This window comes from Tetrao urogallus (genome assembly GCF_951394365.1).
Source record: "Tetrao urogallus genome assembly, chromosome: 8".
NCBI lineage: Eukaryota > Metazoa > Chordata > Aves > Galliformes > Phasianidae > Tetrao > Tetrao urogallus.
In genome coordinates, this window is record NC_136821.1 from 27,511,166 (window position 1) to 27,533,532 (window position 22,367).

At 43.7% G+C, this 22,367-nt stretch overlaps 1 protein-coding gene across 1 annotated transcript in view; it reads left to right on the forward strand.

Moving 5' to 3' along the window:
• Positions 1-22,367, forward strand: part of DNAH7 (dynein axonemal heavy chain 7) — a gene marked incomplete at both ends in the record, with an annotated part of 102,359 nt that overhangs the window by 79,256 nt on the left and 736 nt on the right. Inside the window, 11 exons of the mRNA XM_079539127.1 lie at positions 806-1,000; positions 3,781-3,873; positions 8,819-8,995; positions 9,476-9,637; positions 10,350-10,550; positions 11,095-11,256; positions 12,016-12,201; positions 12,601-12,738; positions 13,064-13,294; positions 19,687-19,839; positions 20,745-20,922. Coding sequence (XP_079395253.1) covers positions 806-1,000; positions 3,781-3,873; positions 8,819-8,995; positions 9,476-9,637; positions 10,350-10,550; positions 11,095-11,256; positions 12,016-12,201; positions 12,601-12,738; positions 13,064-13,294; positions 19,687-19,839; positions 20,745-20,922 — 1,876 coding nt within the window. The remainder of the gene's footprint in view (positions 1-805; positions 1,001-3,780; positions 3,874-8,818; positions 8,996-9,475; positions 9,638-10,349; positions 10,551-11,094; positions 11,257-12,015; positions 12,202-12,600; positions 12,739-13,063; positions 13,295-19,686; positions 19,840-20,744; positions 20,923-22,367) is intronic.

Genomic DNA, 22,367 nt, shown 5'->3' on the forward strand with positions numbered 1-22,367 from the left:
TTTACAAAATTTTACCGTAACGTATTCTGAATTCTGAAAGCATATAAAAATGAATTGTGAGAGGCAATTTAAGAAATAACTCATCTTCACTTAAAGCGTTAAATCTTTTTAATTTTTTAGTAAGAATTGCTGAAAGCAAATGTGAATTTTGTTAATTTTTACTAATTCTTTACGAAATACTTTTTTACTAGGATTTTTTTCTTTCTTTTTTTTCTTTTAATTCACGATGAAATACGCTCACTTTAACTTCAATATCTGCAAAGCGGTACTTCTTAAAATTGCTCGGTGGTTTTCACAGTATCGCAGAAGCACTAGAATGAATATTTTCAAGAGCTGACACAGCTATCGACAAGCCACTTGCATTTACAAAACTTAAGCCATCAAAGTTTTGAGATAAAAGAATGAGACACATAATGGACCAATAGTTGGACTCACATTATAGTAAAAAGTTTTCAAACTGTGTTGTCCCCTTAAGTATTTCCAGAATGGGTTTTGTTTTTATTTGCTTTTTCCGCTCCAAAATGTTGGGAACTAAGAACAAATGTAACGAAGAGCGCTTTGTCTTAAACTGCTCGTTCCTCCAATTTACGAACGCAAATGAAAATCCTTTTAAAATCAGCTTTTGTATTAAGTTTTCCAGTTCCTCAAATTCATTGTTAACTGAAAATCAGACACTACATGCTTTGGGTAGGAATCTTTTTCAACTGGTCTAAGAAATCAGATAAGCACAGTGATTTCCTATAGAACATATTAAAACTATCAGATTTTATTTAGTTAGTTCTAAGAGCAGCGTTTTTTCCCACAGATTAACGAGGATGAATGGAAATTCCTGTTGACCGGTGGTATAGGCTTGGACAATCCCTTCTCTAATCCGTGCACCTGGCTTCCTCCGCAATCATGGGATGAAATCTGTCGGCTAGAAGACTTGCCGTGCTTCACGAACATTCGTAAGGATTTTACGCGACTTAAAGACGGATGGAAAACCGTGTACGACAGCTTGGTACGTTAACATTCCCAATTGCTTGCTTCCATAAGCTAATTAATGCATCAAATACATTTATTGTCAGAAAATGTAGTATTGTCATTTTACAGGGTTGATTTCTGCATATGTGAAGGTAAAAATATAAGCAAACGGTGTGGAGGGGCAGATAACTGCCAGTTTGTCAGGTGGCTACTGAATAGCAGGTATTTGATTTGGGCTGGAGTAAAAGAAGGCAAATCCTGTAGAAGTAAGGCAACAGTGAAATTAGTTACATTCAAGTCAGCCGCTGTTGCCTTATCGGTAGGTCCATTTGTTCACTGGGCTTTGAGGATGCCTTTTCGTACCATTACATAGGTATTCAGCTTTTTTGGGTAAATTTAAAAAATGACTGCAACAAAAACAACCGTTGCATTTTAGAAATACTCAAGTGGGATTCAGGAGACCTGCGTCCTATTCCAGAGTGACAGATAGGCACAAATGATTTCTTTAAATATTTTCACTACTCTACGCTCAAAATTGAGCCTTTGTAGATGACTTACACTCCGCTTTCAGGTACTTGGTTTATCTTACTGTCAACTTCTCTCGGCGCTTGTTTTACCATACCGCTTTTCTTCTGCTTTTAGTTATGCCGTCAGTTACTCAGTTAGCTCTCACTGTACGCACAATTCCTGATCCAAATATTTTAAAAACTACCATTTCCCAATAGCACCACGCCTGACCGTTACTGTTTCCAACACCAACACTGAAACAGTAGCGTCTGTTCAGCTAGTCGAGCGAGGCATTTTTCTCAACGTTACTTAAACGAGTAAAATATATCAGTGTACAGCTAGATGGCCTGTGACCTGTTACACTCTTTTTAAAAAGGCTGCATTTTATCGATTTCAACGATTTAGAAATCCTTTCTCTAACCAAGGGACTGGATGGGGGTAGAGAGGAAAGCTAAAGGATTTTTAGTTGGAATTTCTCATGATGGTATGATAAATTTTGAAGAAATAAAGTAGATACGGCTGCTTCAGTTGTCCAGATAGCAGGAAATAGGCAAATAGCAGAAATAAAGCTTGCCTTAAGCATTTACATAACTTATATGTTAAGTTGAGAGCTTCAGTTCATCTTCCAACGTTAGCCATTGAGAAACCAAACATGGAAGTTACAACCTTTGATACATAATGTACACTAAGATGATACCATTTTATAGTAAAGGTGCTTACTTGCAGAAGAAAGGAATCAGGGTCCACGTATTGACCGCTAACCACATTCAAAGAGCCAAACTGAAATAAACAGAAATTTCTTCACTTAAATATCATTAAAAAAAAAAAAAAAAAATCTAAAGAATTAGTAACACTGCAGCTAGGACCGCTGTTACTGAACCCTGAACGGTAGATACATTGCCTGCCACCGTCTTGATCTGGGAGAGGCATTAGGCCTCTTACTCATTATAAAAACATTTTATTTCAGCATCCAGCTTCAACAATAATACATTCCTGTGAAAGCACTGGAATGTTGAGAAGTGCTTGTTAATGGGTCTCAGTAAGCGTTCTTTTTCTGATAGAGGCCATCTTTTTCATCAGTATAGTTTATCCCCAGCAGCGCACAAGCAGGCAAAGGGCAGTTTAGTCTATGAAAGGAGGAGAAAGAGAGCACAAAATGACTTCAAGCACCCTCGTCGTAAATAACAGTATGATGAATATAGCTGTCTCAAGATCATCAGAAAACTATTTGACGTTTGCTTCTCCTACTCTTGCAACTCAGGTTTCTTCCAAAAACAGAGAAGACCTGACTTCAGCTCCCTGTTCCAAGAGTTTTGTGTATTTTGACTAAAGTTAAGCTCTGTATCTTAGAGCAGAAACCTAAACTTGGTTTCCCCCAGCCAGCTGGCTGGCCACCTTAACCTCAAAGCTTACTGCTGCATCTCTGCTTCTCGTGGATAAACAATCAGTTTTTGGCAGTAGCACAACTCATTATGGTCTTCGGTGCAACCTTTGCTCATAAGTGTTTCTTAATTTTCTCAGTGATACTAAACTAGCACTTTTTTAGCCGTGCTCTTAAAGAGTCAGAGTTTTCACAGCGACATACCTATTTCCCCCATATATTAATTGAAAAATAAGATTAATATCCAGAACTCTGTGCTAAGTGCTAAGAAATCGTGGAGAGGGTCAGAGTCCAGGCCCTTTTAGGAACACAAGCTCCATCGCGAATGGATTTGCTAAATCAAAGTTGCTCGGAATCTATAGTCCACCCGCACGCCTCTGTGCCCGGCCTTTTACATGCGAGCATAAGTTGCCCCGGTGCAGCCATAACACCAGTGGCCAGCTAGCGTTGTACTGGAGTAAGTTAACATACACCGCACGCTCATTGTTATTCCAGTCTAGTAACTGCTGTCACATAGCTGGAATATTCATAAGCTGCTTACAAAATAAGTTCCTGGGCATTCTTTGACTCGGTTTTTCTGTTCAATTTCACTCAGATCTGGCATAAATACCGATTGTTATATAATAGCGTAGCATTTCCTGTATCTCATCTCTCGTCTGCTTTCGTCCTAGAGAAGAGAGGAACTGGGGTCATTAACATTTTAAATACCTGAAAATGACTGGCTTCTCTGCTACAGTAGACACTCCCTAGATATACTTTTTTTTTTTTTTAAATAAGAAAAAACATTAAATGAGGGAAAAATAACACAAAGTCGCATTCCTGCAGATTTTTAAAAAGTCTATTGTGAATTGATGTATCGAGTTAAGATAATCAACAATTCGCATAATTCACAAATGCTTTAGAGAAAAATGAAATATGTATGTTTTTAGGATCCTCAGCACGAGGATTTTCCTGCAGAGTGGCAAGGAAAGTTGGGCGAATTCCAAAGGATGCTCATCATCCGCTGTCTGAGACCTGACAAGGTACGTACAAGGCTACTGCCTTATTAAAAAAAAAAAAAAAAAAAAAAAAAAAAACCCTCTGTGTATTTTAGAAGCAAAAAACATTTGCAAATTTGCATTTCAACTGAGTTGCTGCAGTTTAGCCCCAGCTGGCAGCTAAGCGCTACACGGGCGCTTGCTCAGTACTCATAGTGAGAAGGGGGAGAGAAACCGATGTGGTAAGACTGTGAAAGTTCACGCTGAGGTAGTCTGTTCACCAGGTAAAAGTCACGGTAAGATAAATGCCATCGTTCTAAATGTACTCTCTCCTCCTTCTTTCCCCTAGCTTCTACATACGTAACAATAGGACACGGAATGTACCTTTGGTTAGCCTAGACCAGCCATGTCTCCTCCCATAAAAGTGTAACAAGCAGACTTACTAATGTGGAAGGATAGGCTTTGAGCATTTTTTTTTTTAACGTTTCACTGCATACACCAAAATCTCCTGAGCGTTTCCAACTCAAGGTCATCTTACAGGCCTAGTGACTTTCCCTTTTTATTACATCTGACAACTTGGCTTGCATAAGTTTTTCACGTCGCTGTCCAAGGTCGATTAGACTGGTGTAGGAACATAATTTAACAGCAGCTTAGACTGTTAAGTAGTAATTGCAGACAGCCAGGTCCATTTTGTCCTACAGAAAGTATTTTGATTCAGGACCGTTGCGAGTGTCTGGCTCAAAGGCTTGAATAAGGCGTAGATCGCAACAGGCACTCACTGTTAGTCATCTTTATTCAAAAGTCAGCCTATGAAAAGCAAGATAAAAGTATTTGCTTACGTATTTATCATACGTTCACAGGTTATCGTGGCTAGTATTAGCTCACGCCTACCTGTGACAAAGCATTTTGCGAAAGAGAGAAATAAATCGGTTACTACTTCTGCTCCAGAGAGCCTATTAAGAAATTCTTCCTCAAACTGCTGTTCAGCTTAATGTTAGTATTTGCACAGGAATAAAAATACGTTTGCTGTATAAAGCGGAAAAAAATGTCAGTCATATTCAACTTCGCCTTGCCAGTGGGGTTCAGTTTAGGGATTTTTTTTTTTTTTTTAAATATATTTAGCAAACTTGTAAGTTGCGAGCACATTGTTTAGCTATGCTTTAAATAGCATCGGGGAGAGAGTCTTGAATTTAGTTTTAGTTTAGGTATATTTAGGTAATAATATTTTATAATTAGTCCAGCTTCTGAAGTATCAGACCGCTTTCAATAAAGCAGACTGCTCCTATTTTTAGCTATTTGAGCACTGTTTATTCTTGATGTAATCTTGACAGCCACCGGGTATCTTTTCAATATGAGACCTTACCAGCAAGATAAAGATCTATTGCGCAAAGCCACAGAGGGCTTAGACGACGAATAAGGGAGCACAGTTAGCAAGCCCCATCAGGGAGTTCATCTCGCTTCATTCTCTATTATTATCCATAGAATTAAGAGATGGCATATCAAAGGCCATTAATTAAAAAAGTTCAGATATGTGTGCTTTGGTATACGTCAACAGCACGGCCCGCACAAATAGCATAGGGACGATCAGAACTCGAGAACCGCAACTCATTCAAAAGAAGATTTGCCGTCTGACGGCATAATTAGGCAGCAATTCTGTGTAAAGCTAGAGACAAAAAGCAGCAGTCCGACCAAGTTTTATTTTGTCAAGTGTGGTATTCTTCCCCTCTGAGAAAAGGTAGAGCTGCTAATTGTAGTTTCTGGGAATTACTACCACACACTCACGTTCATTTTTCTACTGCAACGAGATGTTGGATAAACAATTGGCACTGAACTAAGTTTTCTTCCAGAAGCTAGACAAACTAGGTTTGGAAGGGCTAGAGCTGCAGGTTACTTAGCAAATAAGGTATTTTAATTATCAATTCCAAGTTAGTCATTCTGGCATTACATCATCATTCCTTTCCTAGTGTTCAACCTTCTTAAGAAAAGAAAGAGCTCTGTGGTTTTTTTTTGTTTGTTTGTTTTTTAAATAGCTCAGCTTTGTATTTTAAGATGACTTAGTTAACACTTACAGGGAAGGTTGTTAACCGCATCATCTCTAGCACGTAGTACTCCTCCACTGTCAGATCATCAAACCTCTTAGTAAGAGATAAAAATCCACAGCTGTGACATTTGGTGTGCTTCTCCCTGCAATGTGAGCTCAGAAAAAGAACAGATACTAACACAAAAAAAAATTGCACTTCAAGATGCGTAAAAAGCAGACACTTTTCTTCAGTATTTCTGTCTACAGGCAGAGGAGACATTTTGCAGATAACATCTGAAAGATAATTCAGCCAGTGTTAGATAAAACCACTTGTGTGAACCGTGAGCGAGAGACAGTGAAAGGCAAGATCTGGACTGATTTCACATCACTGATAGAAATCATTTTCCATTGCCAAATCTCAGACATTCTCTTTGGATGCAAAAGGAGAAATGAAAAACCATGTAGAGTATAATTAGCAAGTGTGTCAAGGTGTAAGATAGGATAAGTTTTCAGTAAGTTTCAGTTTAGTGAAATGCTAGAAAACTTGTTAGTTTTATAATAAATAAAGGGGCATTGTCAAAGAGATTTACAGAAATATTTAAAGAACGTGGTTAAGTCTGTGCTTACCGTGGGTCATCATTAGGTTCCCAGCCCTCCAATTCTATCAAGCAAAAGAAACATTTTGCCACATCCGGTTCATTTGCACTTCGGCAGTGGATAAAGCCCACCTTTGCCACTTGCAAGAGACAGTTGAGAAGTTTAGAGCTTCATCCAACACACAGCTCGTGCTCACATCGAACCGTCACAGAAGACTTTTGGTAACGTTTTTCCCTGCCGTATCTACCTGCATAGATCCAGCTAAAAAAAAGTTTTAAGAGCGAGAGCTGTAAGAGGGCAAGTCAATTAGTAAAGGAACAAGGAACAGTCAGATCCAGGAAGCAGGTTTCTACATAGTTGTTATAATTGCAGGCTACCGCAGTACCTTTGCTATTTCAGAGATGGGCTAGCACACCTACAGCAGCATTCCGCTATCTATGCACGTAATCTGCTGTACCTAAGAATATATTTTTTTTCTGGAAAAAAAATGTAGCACAAGACCACAGCCACAGTAAACCCTTACATATAAACTGTGTGAGTTCAGTGCTACATTTTCCTGTCAGTTTAGAACGGTACCTAGTAAGAAAACTGAAAAACACATTTGTTTCAGTTATCAAGATTCACCTCTTAGATAACTCCTTTAGCACAGCGTAGCTGAGATCTAACCCGGTTGTTCAATACGTGCGCCAAAACAGTAGCACAGTCTCCTTTTTTCAGCCCTCAAGTTGAAGCATGCAAGGATGTAAGCATTTAGTAATATGAAGATGATTTTAACTTTTGATATTAGATTCCAAAAGTAATCATTCCGCTACTTCATCCTTCGCACTGGATGAAGTAGAATAGTCCTCTAGGCTTGCTTCTAAAAGGAGAATCTGCAAACAGAAATGCAACAAAACGTAAAAAGTAACCCTAAGCTTAGAATGCATAAAATTAAACATAGATCAGCAAACTAAATACATGAGCTTGTAGTCATCCTGCTGAAGTATTTTAGAGCACAAGGAAAACAGACCGCTCAGCTTTTCATCACAGGCTAAGTAAATGCTCACAAAACCTCTTGAACAAAAGTACACTAACATGAAGAACTTCATCTTTACAGCACATAAAAAACCCACAAAGTTAAAACATCCTTTATCACTCATTCTTTGGAGCGCACTTGCAGTTCATTACAAAAGACTAGTTAACCAAGGTTTTTAAGTGACTTTCATAATCTTACATCTCTTTAAGCTCATTCAGAAGTTTTGAAGTTGAAAGGAGCTCTTACAGAAGCGCCTCCAGTGGTGCAGGCTGTAGGGAGCATAGTTCAGAGCTCCTGTCTTCCCAGGTCTCCAATTTAAGGTATTTTCCTAATTGGTGACACACTACACCTGTGAAGCAGAGCAGCTTTAAAATAAGTGAGAACACATGGGTGAGAGTGGGAGCGTGAAGAGTGGGAATCAAGTTGTCTTTTGTTTCAGGTATGTGATGTTTCATATTATATATTTATTAATTGAAATGAATGGTGTTTATAATGTATGAATGCATTTATTATTGTTTTCCTTTTATAATTGTGATGTTGAAAATGTAAGCGAGAAGCTTATAGAAATTCAATAGTTTTGTGTAAAGTTAAAATAGAAGCTGTTGAAAGCACATAGGCTGTAATAGAAGTGGTTGAACCACTACTGGTATTTTAGAAATGTTTTAAATTACTTGCATTACATGTTAAGGGTCAAAATTTTATACTGTGTTTGCTGATGTTGTTATATCTCTGTAATGGTGAATTGGTAATTATGCAATGTTCAGTGTATTTTAAGGTATGCTATTCAAGAGACAAATAAAGTAAATGGTAACTGAAAAGAGAAAAGTTGCTGTAGATGTTTATAGTTATCAAAGTGTGTTACTGTGATCTTGCAAACTATTTCACATTTATAGAACTGTGCTTGCTTTACAATAGTAAACTTAAAGGGCAGGATACTATCTCATGCTGTACTTTGCAAATCTGAGGTTTTATCTTTTTTGAAATTATGTCTTTCAAAACAAGCTCACTTTCAAAACAGGCTCAATTAAGGTATTTGAAAGGTGAAATTCTGTTTGCGACATAATTAGTATGCGCGCGGGTGGACTTCCAGGTTCTTACGTCACTACATTATTCTGTTCAGATGCGAGATGGAAATGACTTTAAGGATTGCTTATTTCAGCCATTTCAGGGTACGTCTTTCTTAGAAGATTATTTTGGTCACATTTTGTATGTATTAAGTCATTTCTCTGGGACTGAATTAGTGCTTTATTGTCTGTGTAGCGGTATTCTCCTTGTAGCTTATAGTAAACTGTTCCAAATGGCTTAGTAACACTTGCACATCAATAGGATGTTCAGATTTAATTATTTCTTTTTTTTAGGTAATACCAACAGTGCAGGAATTCATCACTCACAACCTGGGCCGTCCGTTTATCGAGCCACCTCCATTTGATTTGTCGAGAGCGTTTTCTGACAGCCACTCTTGCGCACCACTGATATTCATACTCTCTCCTGGTGCCGACCCCATGGCAGCACTCATTAAGTTTGCTGATGATCAGGTATTGTAATATTTCCAGATTTTTTTCAAGGTAGATGATGCATTTGCTTGTGTGTGTTGTTAATCTAAAACTCCTACGTTTTCTTGAGATAAATTTCTTGCACCGCACGCCTGTGACTACCGGAGTTCTTAGCCGTTGAGCGTTACGCAGCTGTCCGGCCACCAAGCAGTAAACTCCCAGTGCATTTTATTGTAGATTGCGTGCATCCCTTATGAGCCCTTATGTTTATAAGAGTTTTGTGGAACTGTCAGAACCGTAAAGTTCAGAATTAAACGGATGCGTAGCGGGAGTCTTTCCCTGGCAGATGATCACTGAGAGGTCGTAGGCAACTGGGGTGATGTGAGAAAATGTTTTCAATTGTATTGTAAAACAAGTAGTGCAGAGGAATTCAAGAATACGTATGGATGTAAGCTCTGACGCTATAAACTACGTTGTGCTTCCACAGTATCTTTCTTACCTTTAGCGTGCTTTGTTACACAGGGATACAGCGACACAAAACTCAGTTCTCTGTCACTCGGTCAAGGCCAAGGCCCGATAGCCATGAGAATGATAGAGAAAGCAGTGAAGGAAGGAACGTGGATAGTTCTGCAGAATTGCCATTTGGCGAGCTCGTGGATGCCCACGCTGGAACGAGTGTGTGAGGTAAAAATAACTAATGTTCTCGCTATACTTTTGAAAGTACGTTTGAGGCACGTAGGCGGTTTACTATGCTCGATGGCGATTCCCATTACTTACCTGGAATCACCACGTCGGTTCTGTCCTGGCTGCTGCAGTAGGAAGCGTCCGCAAATGGAGCGGACGTGGCCTATTCTTCAAACATTAAATTGAGTGCTACAGCTGTCTCCTCAGGCCAAGAGCTTTTTTGCGCGTCCGTTGCTGCAGAAAAGCAGCACACTAAACAGTGTTACATTTGAACAGCTGCAGGTTTGCAGAAATTTGTTGACGTACAGTTCTTGCTTACCGTTTTCCAGAGTTCTTAATGCATTTTAGACGCATAGATATTATTGTAGTAGCTTTTGTAAGAAGAGCTGTACAACAGTAAAAATACAAAGTGCACATGCTGTTGCTGTTAAGGTGCAGACCGGGCACCTCGTTTTCATTCACATCTTACACAAAGAGCAGAAATTTCAGTTCGATATTCCGCAGCCGTGAATGAAAGCGCTCCGGCATCCAGCAAAACGAGAATTGTCGTAAGTTTGAACGTGATAATTATCGCTTGCAAGACGTTCAGAAATTCAACATCTAACCAGCATATTTTCCAACTCCCTCCAAAAAAAGTTGTGTAAATAATAACAGAGGAGATGCGTATTAGTCTGTCACTTATTCCAGTTGTTTTAATACGTGTTTATTGTAGGAGCTTAACCCCGACACAACGCATCCGGATTTCAGAATCTGGCTCACCAGTTACCCATCTGCCACGTTTCCGGTGTCCGTACTTCAGAACGGAGTGAAAATGACAAACGAAGTGCCGAAAGGTTTACGGGCAAACATAATTCGTTCATACCTGATGGATCCCATATCTGACCCTAATTTTTTCAACAGCTGCAAAAAAACGGTTAGTAATGCGGTGGCGGCCTTACTTTGTGAAGGGGTTAAAGAAGACGGTGATCACTCTGGGGAAAAAAGGTAGCAAATTAAGTAGTTGTCTTATATGACATCGAACTACTTTTGATCATCGGTAGCAGAAAAGTAAGCATTTTTTGTTTTTTGGTCATCTCCTACTTCAGTGGTGACTTTGTGGCATGGTGTTTATAATATATATGCCTCTTTAACAGAAGTGAACTGAGAAGCACGCTGTTTACCATTGCAAATCTGCAAGGTTGTTGTCGCAAGGGTTTTATCCGAAATGCAAAATACGCAGTTGCTCTCTTGAACCGTGAGGGCCGATGGAATTTGTTCCTTTTAAATGAGATCTAATGCTTTGCTGAAATGTTTTCAATTACAAACAAAGCAAACGTAAGCTTCCTATGTGTAGGTTTCCTTAAAGGCCTAAAAACTTTACTGAGAAGGAACAAGGGCGACATTGTCTGAACAGAATTTAAAAGTGAAATTCTGTAAAGAACCTAGTTATTAGTAATGTGCTTCCATTTGTTTGTAAGGCTGAATTCAAGGCATTGCTGTACGGCCTGTGCTTCTTCCACGCGCTGGTGCAAGAAAGGCGGAAGTTCGGGCCGCTGGGTTGGAACATTCCATACGAGTTCAACGAGACGGATCTGCGCATCAGCGTGCAGCAGCTGCACATCTTCCTGGACCAGTACGAGGTATGGCAACCTCCCCGAGGCCCGCACGTGGTTCTCACGTGCAACGTAGACCGGTGAGAGCACGTACTCAGACAGCGGAGAGTTCCCTGGACAGTGGTTGAGTAGGGGTCTGAGATCGGGCAGTGAGCTTTTACTTGCAGCAGTGTGAAAAAAGTTCCTTTTTGGAGGTTAGCGTGTTGCGGTCAGTACACAATTGATGGTGGAAACATTCAGATTCTGATGTTGACTGTCTGCCACTCAGAATAGAGCAGAATACGGTCCACATTGTTGTCCATTCTGTCTGAATCTTACGCTGTCTCTAGACAGATGCTGTGGCTTCCTCTCTCGGAAGAGTTGTTGGAAACCATGAATCATTACGCCGAACCTGGTGCTGTTACTTACATAGTCCTAGGGACAATACAGGACTCGAGAGTACAACAGATGATGTGTGAGGTTCTTTTGTGACAGTGTATCTTTTTTTTTTTTTTGCCTGTGGTATTATTGTTCTAAAGAAGAAGTGGTGTTTCATAAGATGAAAGTAGCCCAAGTGTAGTATAAATACTGAAATATGAAGTATAAGGATCACTTTAAGTACCGAAGTAGTTGCAGATAAGAAGATTTACAGTATAAGAGCGAACTATCAGTTGTAAATCATACTTTGTTAAGGTTTTGTGAGAATGCTGGTTGACTTGAAATTAGATGATAGCGATACTAAAGTGGCCATTGGGATAGGTAATAGTTTGTGGCTGAGTGTGGTTTTTTTTTTTCTTTTTCCTCTAGGAGGTCCCATATGATGCTCTGCGCTACATGACCGGGGAATGTAACTACGGTGGCAGAGTCACTGACGACTGGGATCGCCGCACACTCCGTAGTGTTCTGAACACTTTTTTCTCACCAGAAGTCATTACAAATAGAGATTACAAGTTTGATTCGAGCGGCCTTTACTTTGTTCCTCCTGAAGGTGACGTAAGTATTTGAAAGATGTGGATTTATTAGAAGCTTCCTTGGTATCGTGGAGTTGCCTAATTGAAGGAATACTGTATATATGTTTATGTACATACAAATGCATACATAAAAATGTATATATGTATATGATTATGCTCATGTTGAGTAGCGCTTTAGTGACAAGTAAGGTCTGGAAATAATGATTAAGAAAGAAATGAATCAATAGCCTGAATTAGTATGGCTTCTTAAAGCGTGCAGTCTGCACCATTTTGTACACTCAGGGCTAGGTAGGGTGATCTCGCCCACTTAAGTTTAAAGGACATTCAGCTTGCATAAGAGAGTGGGTGGTGGCGGAAAGGACCTTGTGATCAATAAGCTGGTGAAACAGGTGGGTTAAAGGAAGCGTCCTTTTTTTTGCAGCACGGAAGCTACATTGAATATACCAGGATGCTCCCACTGAATCCTTCCCCAGAGATATTTGGAATGCATGCCAATGCCGATATTACTAAGGATCAGTCAGAAACACAGCTGTTATTTGACAGCATTCTTCTTACTCAGGTAATGCAAAAGGTGAAAAGATGGAGCTGTTTAGGTAGTCTGCTCCTGTAATTTCACAGGTGTACAAGTCACTGTCTGGAGTGTTTAATCTCAGTTGTTAATGTGTTTTAATGTTTTGCTGTTAATTATGTAGAAGTTAGTGTATGGCCAGGCAGAGCTTTAAAGGTGTGTGTTTTTTTTGTTTATGAGAGATCGTGTCAGTACTGCAGTATTAAAGTCCAAAGCATTTTTTTTGAGGAAACAGACTTACAAATGTTAGGGCATGGCAAGTTTTTGTTTTTTTCAGTAGTGTACATTATGAAATCTCTAATGTTTGACATTACAGTCCAGGGCAGCTGGTATGGGTGCCAAATCCATGGATGACATTGTTCATGATGTGACAGGTGACATCCTGAGTAAACTGCCATGTGACTTTGACATTGAAACAGTAAGCAGAAAGTACCCAACTGCCTACAGTGAAAGTATGAACACAGTGCTTGTTCAAGAAATGGGACGATTCAACAAGTTGTTGCACATGATACGTGAATCTTGTGTCAACATACAGAAAGCCATGAAGGTACAGGGAATACTGCCCTCTTTCATATTCCATAACCATATTTCTGGACATGAATGGGCGATCACGTTCCTTCGTTCCTTCGTTCCTTCGTTCCTTCGTTCCTTCGTTCCTTCGTTCCTTCGTTCCTTCGTTCCTTCGTTCCTTCGTTCCTTCGTTCCTTCGTTCCTTCGTTCCTTCGTTCCTTCGTTCCTTCGTTCCTTCGTTCCTTCGTTCCTTCGTTCCTTCGTTCCTTCGTTCCTTCGTTCCTTCGTTCCTTCGTTCCTTCGTTCCTTCGTTCCTTCGTTCCTTCGTTCCTTCGTTCCTTCGTTCCTTCGTTCCTTCGTTCCTTCGTTCCTTCGTTCCTTCGTTCCTTCGTTCCTTCGTTCCTTCGTTCCTTCGTTCCTTCGTTCCTTCGTTCCTTCGTTCCTTCGTTCCTTCGTTCCTTCGTTCCTTCGTTCCTTCGTTCCTTCGTTCCTTCGTTCCTTCGTTCCTTCGTTCCTTCGTTCCTTCGTTCCTTCGTTCCTTCGTTCCTTCGTTCCTTCGTTCCTTCGTTCCTTCGTTCCTTCGTTCCTTCGTTCCTTCGTTCCTTCGTTCCTTCGTTCCTTCGTTCCTTCGTTCCTTCGTTCCTTCGTTCCTTCGTTCCTTCGTTCCTTCGTTCCTTCGTTCCTTCGTTCCTTCGTTCCTTCGTTCCTTCGTTCCTTCGTTCCTTCGTTCCTTCGTTCCTTCGTTCCTTCGTTCCTTCGTTCCTTCGTTCCTTCGTTCCTTCGTTCCTTCGTTCCTTCGTTCCTTCGTTCCTTCGTTCCTTCGTTCCTTCGTTCCTTCGTTCCTTCGTTCCTTCGTTCCTTCGTTCCTTCGTTCCTTCGTTCCTTCGTTCCTTCGTTCCTTCGTTCCTTCGTTCCTTCGTTCCTTCGTTCCTTCGTTCCTTCGTTCCTTCGTTCCTTCGTTCCTTCGTTCCTTCGTTCCTTCGTTCCTTCGTTCCTTCGTTCCTTCGTTCCTTCGTTCCTTCGTTCCTTCGTTCCTTCGTTCCTTCGTTCCTTCGTTCCTTCGTTCCTTCGTTCCTTCGTTCCTTCGTTCCTTCGTTCCTTCGTTCCTTCGTTCCTTCGTTCCTTCGTTCCTTCGTTCCTTCGTTCCTTCGTTCCTTCGTTCCTTCGTTCCTTCGTTCCTTCGTTCCTTCGTTCCTTCGTTCCTTCGTTCCTTCGTTCCTTCGTTCCTTCGTTCCTTCGTTCCTTCGTTCCTTCGTTCCTTCGTTCCTTCGTTCCTTCGTTCCTTCGTTCCTTCGTTCCTTCGTTCCTTCGTTCCTTCGTTCCTTCGTTCCTTCGTTCCTTCGTTCCTTCGTTCCTTCGTTCCTTCGTTCCTTCGTTCCTTCGTTCCTTCGTTCCTTCGTTCCTTCGTTCCTTCGTTCCTTCGTTCCTTCGTTCCTTCGTTCCTTCGTTCCTTCGTTCCTTCGTTCCTTCGTTCCTTCGTTCCTTCGTTCCTTCGTTCCTTCGTTCCTTCGTTCCTTCGTTCCTTCGTTCCTTCGTTCCTTCGTTCCTTCGTTCCTTCGTTCCTTCGTTCCTTCGTTCCTTCGTTCCTTCGTTCCTTCGTTCCTTCGTTCCTTCGTTCCTTCGTTCCTTCGTTCCTTCGTTCCTTCGTTCCTTCGTTCCTTCGTTCCTTCGTTCCTTCGTTCCTTCGTTCCTTCGGTCCTTCGTTCCTTCGGTCCTTCGTTCCTTCGGTCCTTCGTTCCTTCGTTCCTTCGTTCCTTCGTTCCTTCGTTCCTTCGTTCCTTCGTTCCTTCGTTCCTTCGGTCCTTCGGTCCTTCGTTCCTTCGGTCCTTCGTTCCTTCGGTCCTTCGGTCCTTCGGTCCTTCGGTCCTTCGTTCCTTCGTTCCTTCGTTCCTTCGGTCCTTCGGTCCTTCGTTCCTTCGTTCCTTCGTTCCTTCGTTCCTTCGGTCCTTCGGTCCTTCGGTCCTTCGTTCCTTCGTTCCTTCGTTCCTTCGTTCCTTCGTTCCTTCGTTCCTTCGGTCCTTCGGTCCTTCGTTCCTTCGTTCCTTCGTTCCTTCGGTCCTTCGTTCCTTCGTTCCTTCGTTCCTTCGGTCCTTCGGTCCTTCGGTCCTTCGTTCCTTCGTTCCTTCGTTCCTTCGTTCCTTCGGTCCTTCGTTCCTTCGGTCCTTCGGTCCTTCGGTCCTTCGGTCCTTCGTTCCTTCGGTCCTTCGGTCCTTCGGTCCTTCGGTCCTTCGTTCCTTCGTTCCTTCGTTCCTTCGTTCCTTCGGTCCTTCGGTCCTTCGGTCCTTCGTTCCTTCGGTCCTTCGGTCCTTCGGTCCTTCGTTCCTTCGTTCCTTCGGTCCTTCGGTCCTTCGGTCCTTCGTTCCTTCGTTCCTTCGTTCCTTCGGTCCTTCGGTCCTTCGTTCCTTCGGTCCTTCGGTCCTTCGTTCCTTCGTTCCTTCGTTCCTTCGGTCCTTCGGTCCTTCGGTCCTTCGGTCCTTCGGTCCTTCGGTCCTTCGTTCCTTCGTTCCTTCGTTCCTTCGTTCCTTCGGTCCTTCGTTCCTTCGGTCCTTCGTTCCTTCGGTCCTTCGGTCCTTCGGTCCTTCGGTCCTTCGGTCCTTCGTTCCTTCGGTCCTTCGGTCCTTCGTTCCTTCGTTCCTTCGTTCCTTCGTTCCTTCGTTCCTTCGGTCCTTCGTTCCTTCGGTCCTTCGTTCCTTCGGTCCTTCGTTCCTTCGTTCCTTCGGTCCTTCGTTCCTTCGGTCCTTCGTTCCTTCGGTCCTTCGGTCCTTCGTTCCTTCGTTCCTTCGTTCCTTCGGTCCTTCGGTCCTTCGGTCCTTCGGTCCTTCGTTCCTTCGTTCCTTCGTTCCTTCGTTCCTTCGTTCCTTCGGTCCTTCGGTCCTTCGGTCCTTCGGTCCTTCGGTCCTTCGGTCCTTCGGTCCTTCGGTCCTTCGGTCCTTCGGTCCTTCGTTCCTTCGTTCCTTCGGTCCTTCGGTCCTTCGGTCCTTCGGTCCTTCGGTCCTTCGTTCCTTCGTTCCTTCGTTCCTTCGGTCCTTCGGTCCTTCGGTCCTTCGTTCCTTCGTTCCTTCGTTCCTTCGTTCCTTCGGTCCTTCGTTCCTTCGGTCCTTCGTTCCTTCGTTCCTTCGGTCCTTCGTTCCTTCGGTCCTTCGGTCCTTCGGTCCTTCGTTCCTTCGTTCCTTCGTTCCTTCGTTCCTTCGTTCCTTCGGTCCTTCGGTCCTTCGTTCCTTCGTTCCTTCGGTCCTTCGGTCCTTCGTTCCTTCGTTCCTTCGTTCCTTCGTTCCTTCGTTCCTTCGTTCCTTCGGTCCTTCGGTCCTTCGGTCCTTCGGTCCTTCGTTCCTTCGGTCCTTCGGTCCTTCGTTCCTTCGTTCCTTCGTTCCTTCGTTCCTTCGTTCCTTCGTTCCTTCGGTCCTTCGTTCCTTCGTTCCTTCGTTCCTTCGTTCCTTCGGTCCTTCGTTCCTTCGTTCCTTCGTTCCTTCGGTCCTTCGGTCCTTCGTTCCTTCGGTCCTTCGTTCCTTCGGTCCTTCGTTCCTTCGGTCCTTCGTTCCTTCGTTCCTTCGGTCCTTCGGTCCTTCGGTCCTTCGGTCCTTCGTTCCTTCGTTCCTTCGGTCCTTCGGTCCTTCGGTCCTTCGTTCCTTCGTTCCTTCGGTCCTTCGTTCCTTCGGTCCTTCGGTCCTTCGTTCCTTCGTTCCTTCGTTCCTTCGGTCCTTCGGTCCTTCGGTCCTTCGGTCCTTCGTTCCTTCGGTCCTTCGGTCCTTCGGTCCTTCGTTCCTTCGTTCCTTCGGTCCTTCGTTCCTTCGTTCCTTCGGTCCTTCGGTCCTTCGGTCCTTCGGTCCTTCGTTCCTTCGGTCCTTCGGTCCTTCGTTCCTTCGTTCCTTCGGTCCTTCGTTCCTTCGGTCCTTCGGTCCTTCGGTCCTTCGGTCCTTCGGTCCTTCGGTCCTTCGGTCCTTCGGTCCTTCGGTCCTTCGTTCCTTCGTTCCTTCGTTCCTTCGGTCCTTCGGTCCTTCGGTCCTTCGTTCCTTCGGTCCTTCGGTCCTTCGGTCCTTCGTTCCTTCGGTCCTTCGTTCCTTCGGTCCTTCGTTCCTTCGGTCCTTCGTTCCTTCGGTCCTTCGTTCCTTCGTTCCTTCGGTCCTTCGGTCCTTCGGTCCTTCGGTCCTTCGGTCCTTCGGTCCTTCGGTCCTTCGGTCCTTCGGTCCTTCGGTCCTTCGTTCCTTCGGTCCTTCGTTCCTTCGGTCCTTCGGTCCTTCGGTCCTTCGGTCCTTCGGTCCTTCGGTCCTTCGGTCCTTCGGTCCTTCGTTCCTTCGGTCCTTCGGTCCTTCGTTCCTTCGGTCCTTCGTTCCTTCGGTCCTTCGGTCCTTCGGTCCTTCGGTCCTTCGGTCCTTCGTTCCTTCGGTCCTTCGGTCCTTCGGTCCTTCGGTCCTTCGTTCCTTCGTTCCTTCGTTCCTTCGGTCCTTCGGTCCTTCGGTCCTTCGGTCCTTCGGTCCTTCGGTCCTTCGGTCCTTCGGTCCTTCGGTCCTTCGGTCCTTCGGTCCTTCGGTCCTTCGGTCCTTCGTTCCTTCGGTCCTTCGTTCCTTCGTTCCTTCGGTCCTTCGGTCCTTCGTTCCTTCGGTCCTTCGGTCCTTCGTTCCTTCGGTCCTTCGGTCCTTCGGTCCTTCGGTCCTTCGTTCCTTCGGTCCTTCGGTCCTTCGGTCCTTCGGTCCTTCGGTCCTTCGGTCCTTCGGTCCTTCGGTCCTTCGGTCCTTCGGTCCTTCGTTCCTTCGGTCCTTCGGTCCTTCGGTCCTTCGTTCCTTCGGTCCTTCGGTCCTTCGGTCCTTCGGTCCTTCGGTCCTTCGGTCCTTCGTTCCTTCCTTCCTTCGTTCCTTCCTTCCTTCGTTCCTTCGTTCCTTCCTTCCTTCGTTCCTTCCTTCCTTCGTTCCTTCGTTCCTTCGTTCCTTCGGTCCTTCGGTCCTTCGTTCCTTCGGTCCTTCGGTCCTTCGGTCCTTCGTTCCTTCCTTCCTTCCTTCCTTCCTTCCTTCCTTCCTTCCTTCCTTCCTTCCTTCCTTCCTTCCTTCCTTCCTTCCTTCCTTCCTTCCTTCCTTCCTTCCTTCCTTCCTTCCTTCCTTCCTTCCTTCCTTCCTTCCTTCCTTCGTTCCTTCCTTCCTTCCTTCCTTCCTTCCTTCGTTCCTTCGGTCCTTCCTTCCTTCCTTCCTTCGTTCCTTCGTTCCTTCCGTCCTTCGGTCCTTCGGTCCTTCCGTCCTTCGTTCCTTCGGTCCTTCGTTCCTTCGGTCCTTCGTTCCTTCGGTCCTTCGGTCCTTCGTTCCTTCGGTCCTTCGGTCCTTCGGTCCTTCGGTCCTTCGGTCCTTCGGTCCTTCGGTCCTTCGGTCCTTCGGTCCTTCGTTCCTTCGGTCCTTCGGTCCTTCGGTCCTTCGGTCCTTCGGTCCTTCGGTCCTTCGTTCCTTCGGTCCTTCGTTCCTTCGGTCCTTCGGTCCTTCGTTCCTTCGGTCCTTCGGTCCTTCGGTCCTTCGGTCCTTCGTTCCTTCGTTCCTTCGGTCCTTCGGTCCTTCGGTCCTTCGGTCCTTCGGTCCTTCGGTCCTTCGGTCCTTCGGTCCTTCGTTCCTTCGGTCCTTCGGTCCTTCGGTCCTTCGGTCCTTCGGTCCTTCGGTCCTTCGGTCCTTCGGTCCTTCGGTCCTTCGTTCCTTCGGTCCTTCGGTCCTTCGTTCCTTCGGTCCTTCGGTCCTTCGTTCCTTCGGTCCTTCGGTCCTTCGTTCCTTCGGTCCTTCGTTCCTTCGGTCCTTCGGTCCTTCGGTCCTTCGTTCCTTCGGTCCTTCGGTCCTTCGTTCCTTCGGTCCTTCGTTCCTTCGGTCCTTCGGTCCTTCGGGCCCCTCGGGCCCTTCGGTCCATCGGGCCCCTCGGGCCCCTCGGTCCTTCGGGCCCCTCGGGCCCTTCGGTCCTTCGGGCCCCTCGGGCCCCTCGGGCCCTTCGGTCCTTCGGGCCCCTCGCGCCTTCGGGCCCCTCGGGCCCCTCGCGCCTTCGGGCCCTTCGCGCCTTCGGGCCCCTCGGCCCCTCGCGCCTTCGGGCCCTTCGCGCCTTCGGGCCCCTCGGCCCCTCGCGCCTTCGGGCCCTTCGCGCCTTCGGGCCCCTCGGCCCCTCGGCCCCTTTTCATGTCACCCCCTCCCTTTTACACTCCTCCCATTGTTCCCTCTTCTTCTTGTTCGACCCTTCCCTCCTTTCTCACATCCCCCTACCCTCCCCTGTTCATCTCTTTAATTACTTTGTTCTCTCTTTCTCCCCCTTTCTTTCCCCTCTTTTCTCACCTTTTTCCTTCTTCTCTCATTCCACCCCTGCATCCTTCCCTCTTTTCTGACATTCCCCTCCCTTTCCCTGTTCCTCCCCCCCACCCCTCATTAACACACACGCACTTTAACTCAGAGTATTTAATTGTCTTCCTTTTTTTTTTAGGGGGAAGTAGTGATGTCGGCTGAACTGGAAGAAGTGGTGAACAGCATTTTGAAAGGCAAAATTCCAGGACTGTGGATGATTAAGTCCTATCCAAGTCTCAAGCCTCTGGGCAGCTACATTCATGATTTTTTAAGTAGACTTAAGTTCTTACAGGTACACACACTCCCATGTTCATTTTTCCTTGGGGAATTCTGCAGATTACAGGGGTCAACCTGGCAGTAGAACAGTAATTAACTGTTAATTACTTGTATTTAGTAATTATATTAGAACAGTAATTAACTGTCAAGTGCTGTTAATCAACCCCCCAGCAGCCTTTCTGTCCCATGTGATCCACCCATCAAATCCCCGTCCTAGCTCAGACGCAAGGGTGGAAGACCCTGTCATAGGCCCGGCTGAAGTGCACAGCAATGCTGTTTGTCACCACCCCTCTCACCACAAGCTACACATTGGTTAAGCACAACCTTCCCCTCTGAAGCCCCGCTGGCTGTCTCATCTCTCTCTCATTTTTTTTGCCATCTCACCAAGGAAATTCTGTTCCATGTTCTCCTTCTTTTGTCCTGGCATAGAGGCATGTGACAGTTTCTCCACTCACAACCTGAAATCTGTTACCTTAAGACCAAATAATAGTTTTCAGTGGAATTAAGCTTGATCAACTTAATGCCAAACTGTGGGTCCTTTCACCTGTAAAATTACAGCTCGCCCAAGCTGACCTTCATCAGTCACCTCAATGCTTGGCCCTTTTCTGTGCCTTAGTCATCTCTGTTGACTGAGAACAACAGGTGTTCATCTTCTAATGAGACTGTCACACCACAGATGCTGAAATAAACCTTAACATGACTTCTGGTTTCATCTGAGTTATTTTCTTTCTAGTGCTGGCTCTAGAGAAATATGCTGTTTATGTACGGCTCCTATGTTTTAGTTGTTGCTGAGCCATGTGAAGAATACCACAGAGTCACCCTTCAGTGCATCAAAGGTTAAATGACTCTGGCTGTTAAGTTGCTTTCTAAATACTACCAAAAACATACGCTTCCCCCTTCTGTCCTCTCTTGCTGCTGCAGATGTGGTATGAAAATGGAATGCCACCCGTCTTCTGGATTTCAGGATTCTTCTTCACTCAAGCGTTCTTAACTGGTGCCCAGCAGAACTATGCCAGAAAGTACACTATTCCAATAGACCTGTTAGCATTTGACTATGAAGTGCTGGAAGATAAGGAATATCACATTGCTCCAGACGATGGTACGTAAACCAAGCATTAGTTAGCATTACGTTGCGGACTCAAGAGTTCAGCAGTTAAGTTACTGAGTGTAATTAAGTAGCAACGCAACATACAGAAAGGTGCTGTTCCCCCACCAAACACACAAAATACGCAAGAAGCAAGAAGCTACATAGAACATTACAGGACTCCGATTTTGCCTGAAGGGATAAAATATCATCAACACAAAATAGTTCTTACCCCCTAGCTCCCCACTGCAAATAAAACTTCCAAGCACTATTAGCTTGCCCTTATTTCTTTCCAGTTACACAACTTGGAAGATTTTCCTAAACCAATGAAAGCAAAGCCATTGGCTGTTGACTGCACTTGCTTCGCTACCCTTTGTAAAATAAGTTAGGGATATGATTAGGATGCGCAGTACAGAACTACATTCTTAAACACTACTCAGTCGGTCTCCTGTCTTCAGAAAAATGAAGCATTAAACTGATCAGTTCGTAATACAATGGCTTATGAGGAAGGGAAGATCATCATGCTCTTTAATACTTTCAAGAGAATCCCTTTGACCAGGGCTTGTGAGAAGAAGGCTTGGGCAGGGTGCTTAGGAAAACATCACCCGATCAGTTTCAACTTATCATCATTTCCAAAATGTTTTTTTCTAATTTTTATAATGTTTGTTTACTTATTATAATTTATATTTATATTATATCATATAATATACATAATATTATAATATTTATATTATACTTAATATATATTATTAATTATAATTATATATAATATATAATATTTAAAATATTATATATTGTAATATTATATATTGCATAATGTAATATATAATATATAATAATAATATACATTTTAATATATTATATATATTATTATATATTATATATGGTATATATTATGTATATATTTATATTATGGTATTTATTGTTTATATTATTATTTAAATTATTTATATTATGGTAATTAATATTCAAGTTTACATATATTTCTTATTACTTTATTGCATTTAAAATTTAAAAAAAAAAACAACCAACCAACCAACAAACCTTTAAGTTTTAATTGAGTTAGATTTTGAAACAACCAAGTTTAAGTACTGAAATACTCTTTGAGATACCATCACATCTCCTCTGAAAAAAAGTCAACAGAAGTTTGTAGTACACAGCATATGAGCAGGACTTTACGCTGACCTGTGTGCAAATCATGTCCTGTATTTTCAATTTACATTTTGTAACTGCCTTAATGTTTGTTAAAGACCAGACATGCTGCTCTACTGCTAGACGCTCAAACTTTCTAACTTTTTGAAATCTTAATTTATAAATACATTTATAGATTTATCAAATCGTAATTATACCAAGTTTTAACTCAGTGTAAGAAAGGTTGTGTTACAAGTAAGTATTCCATTGTCCATGTGTAACACTAAAATTGACCGAGGCCCACACCGTCAATCAGCTGACAGCAGAAC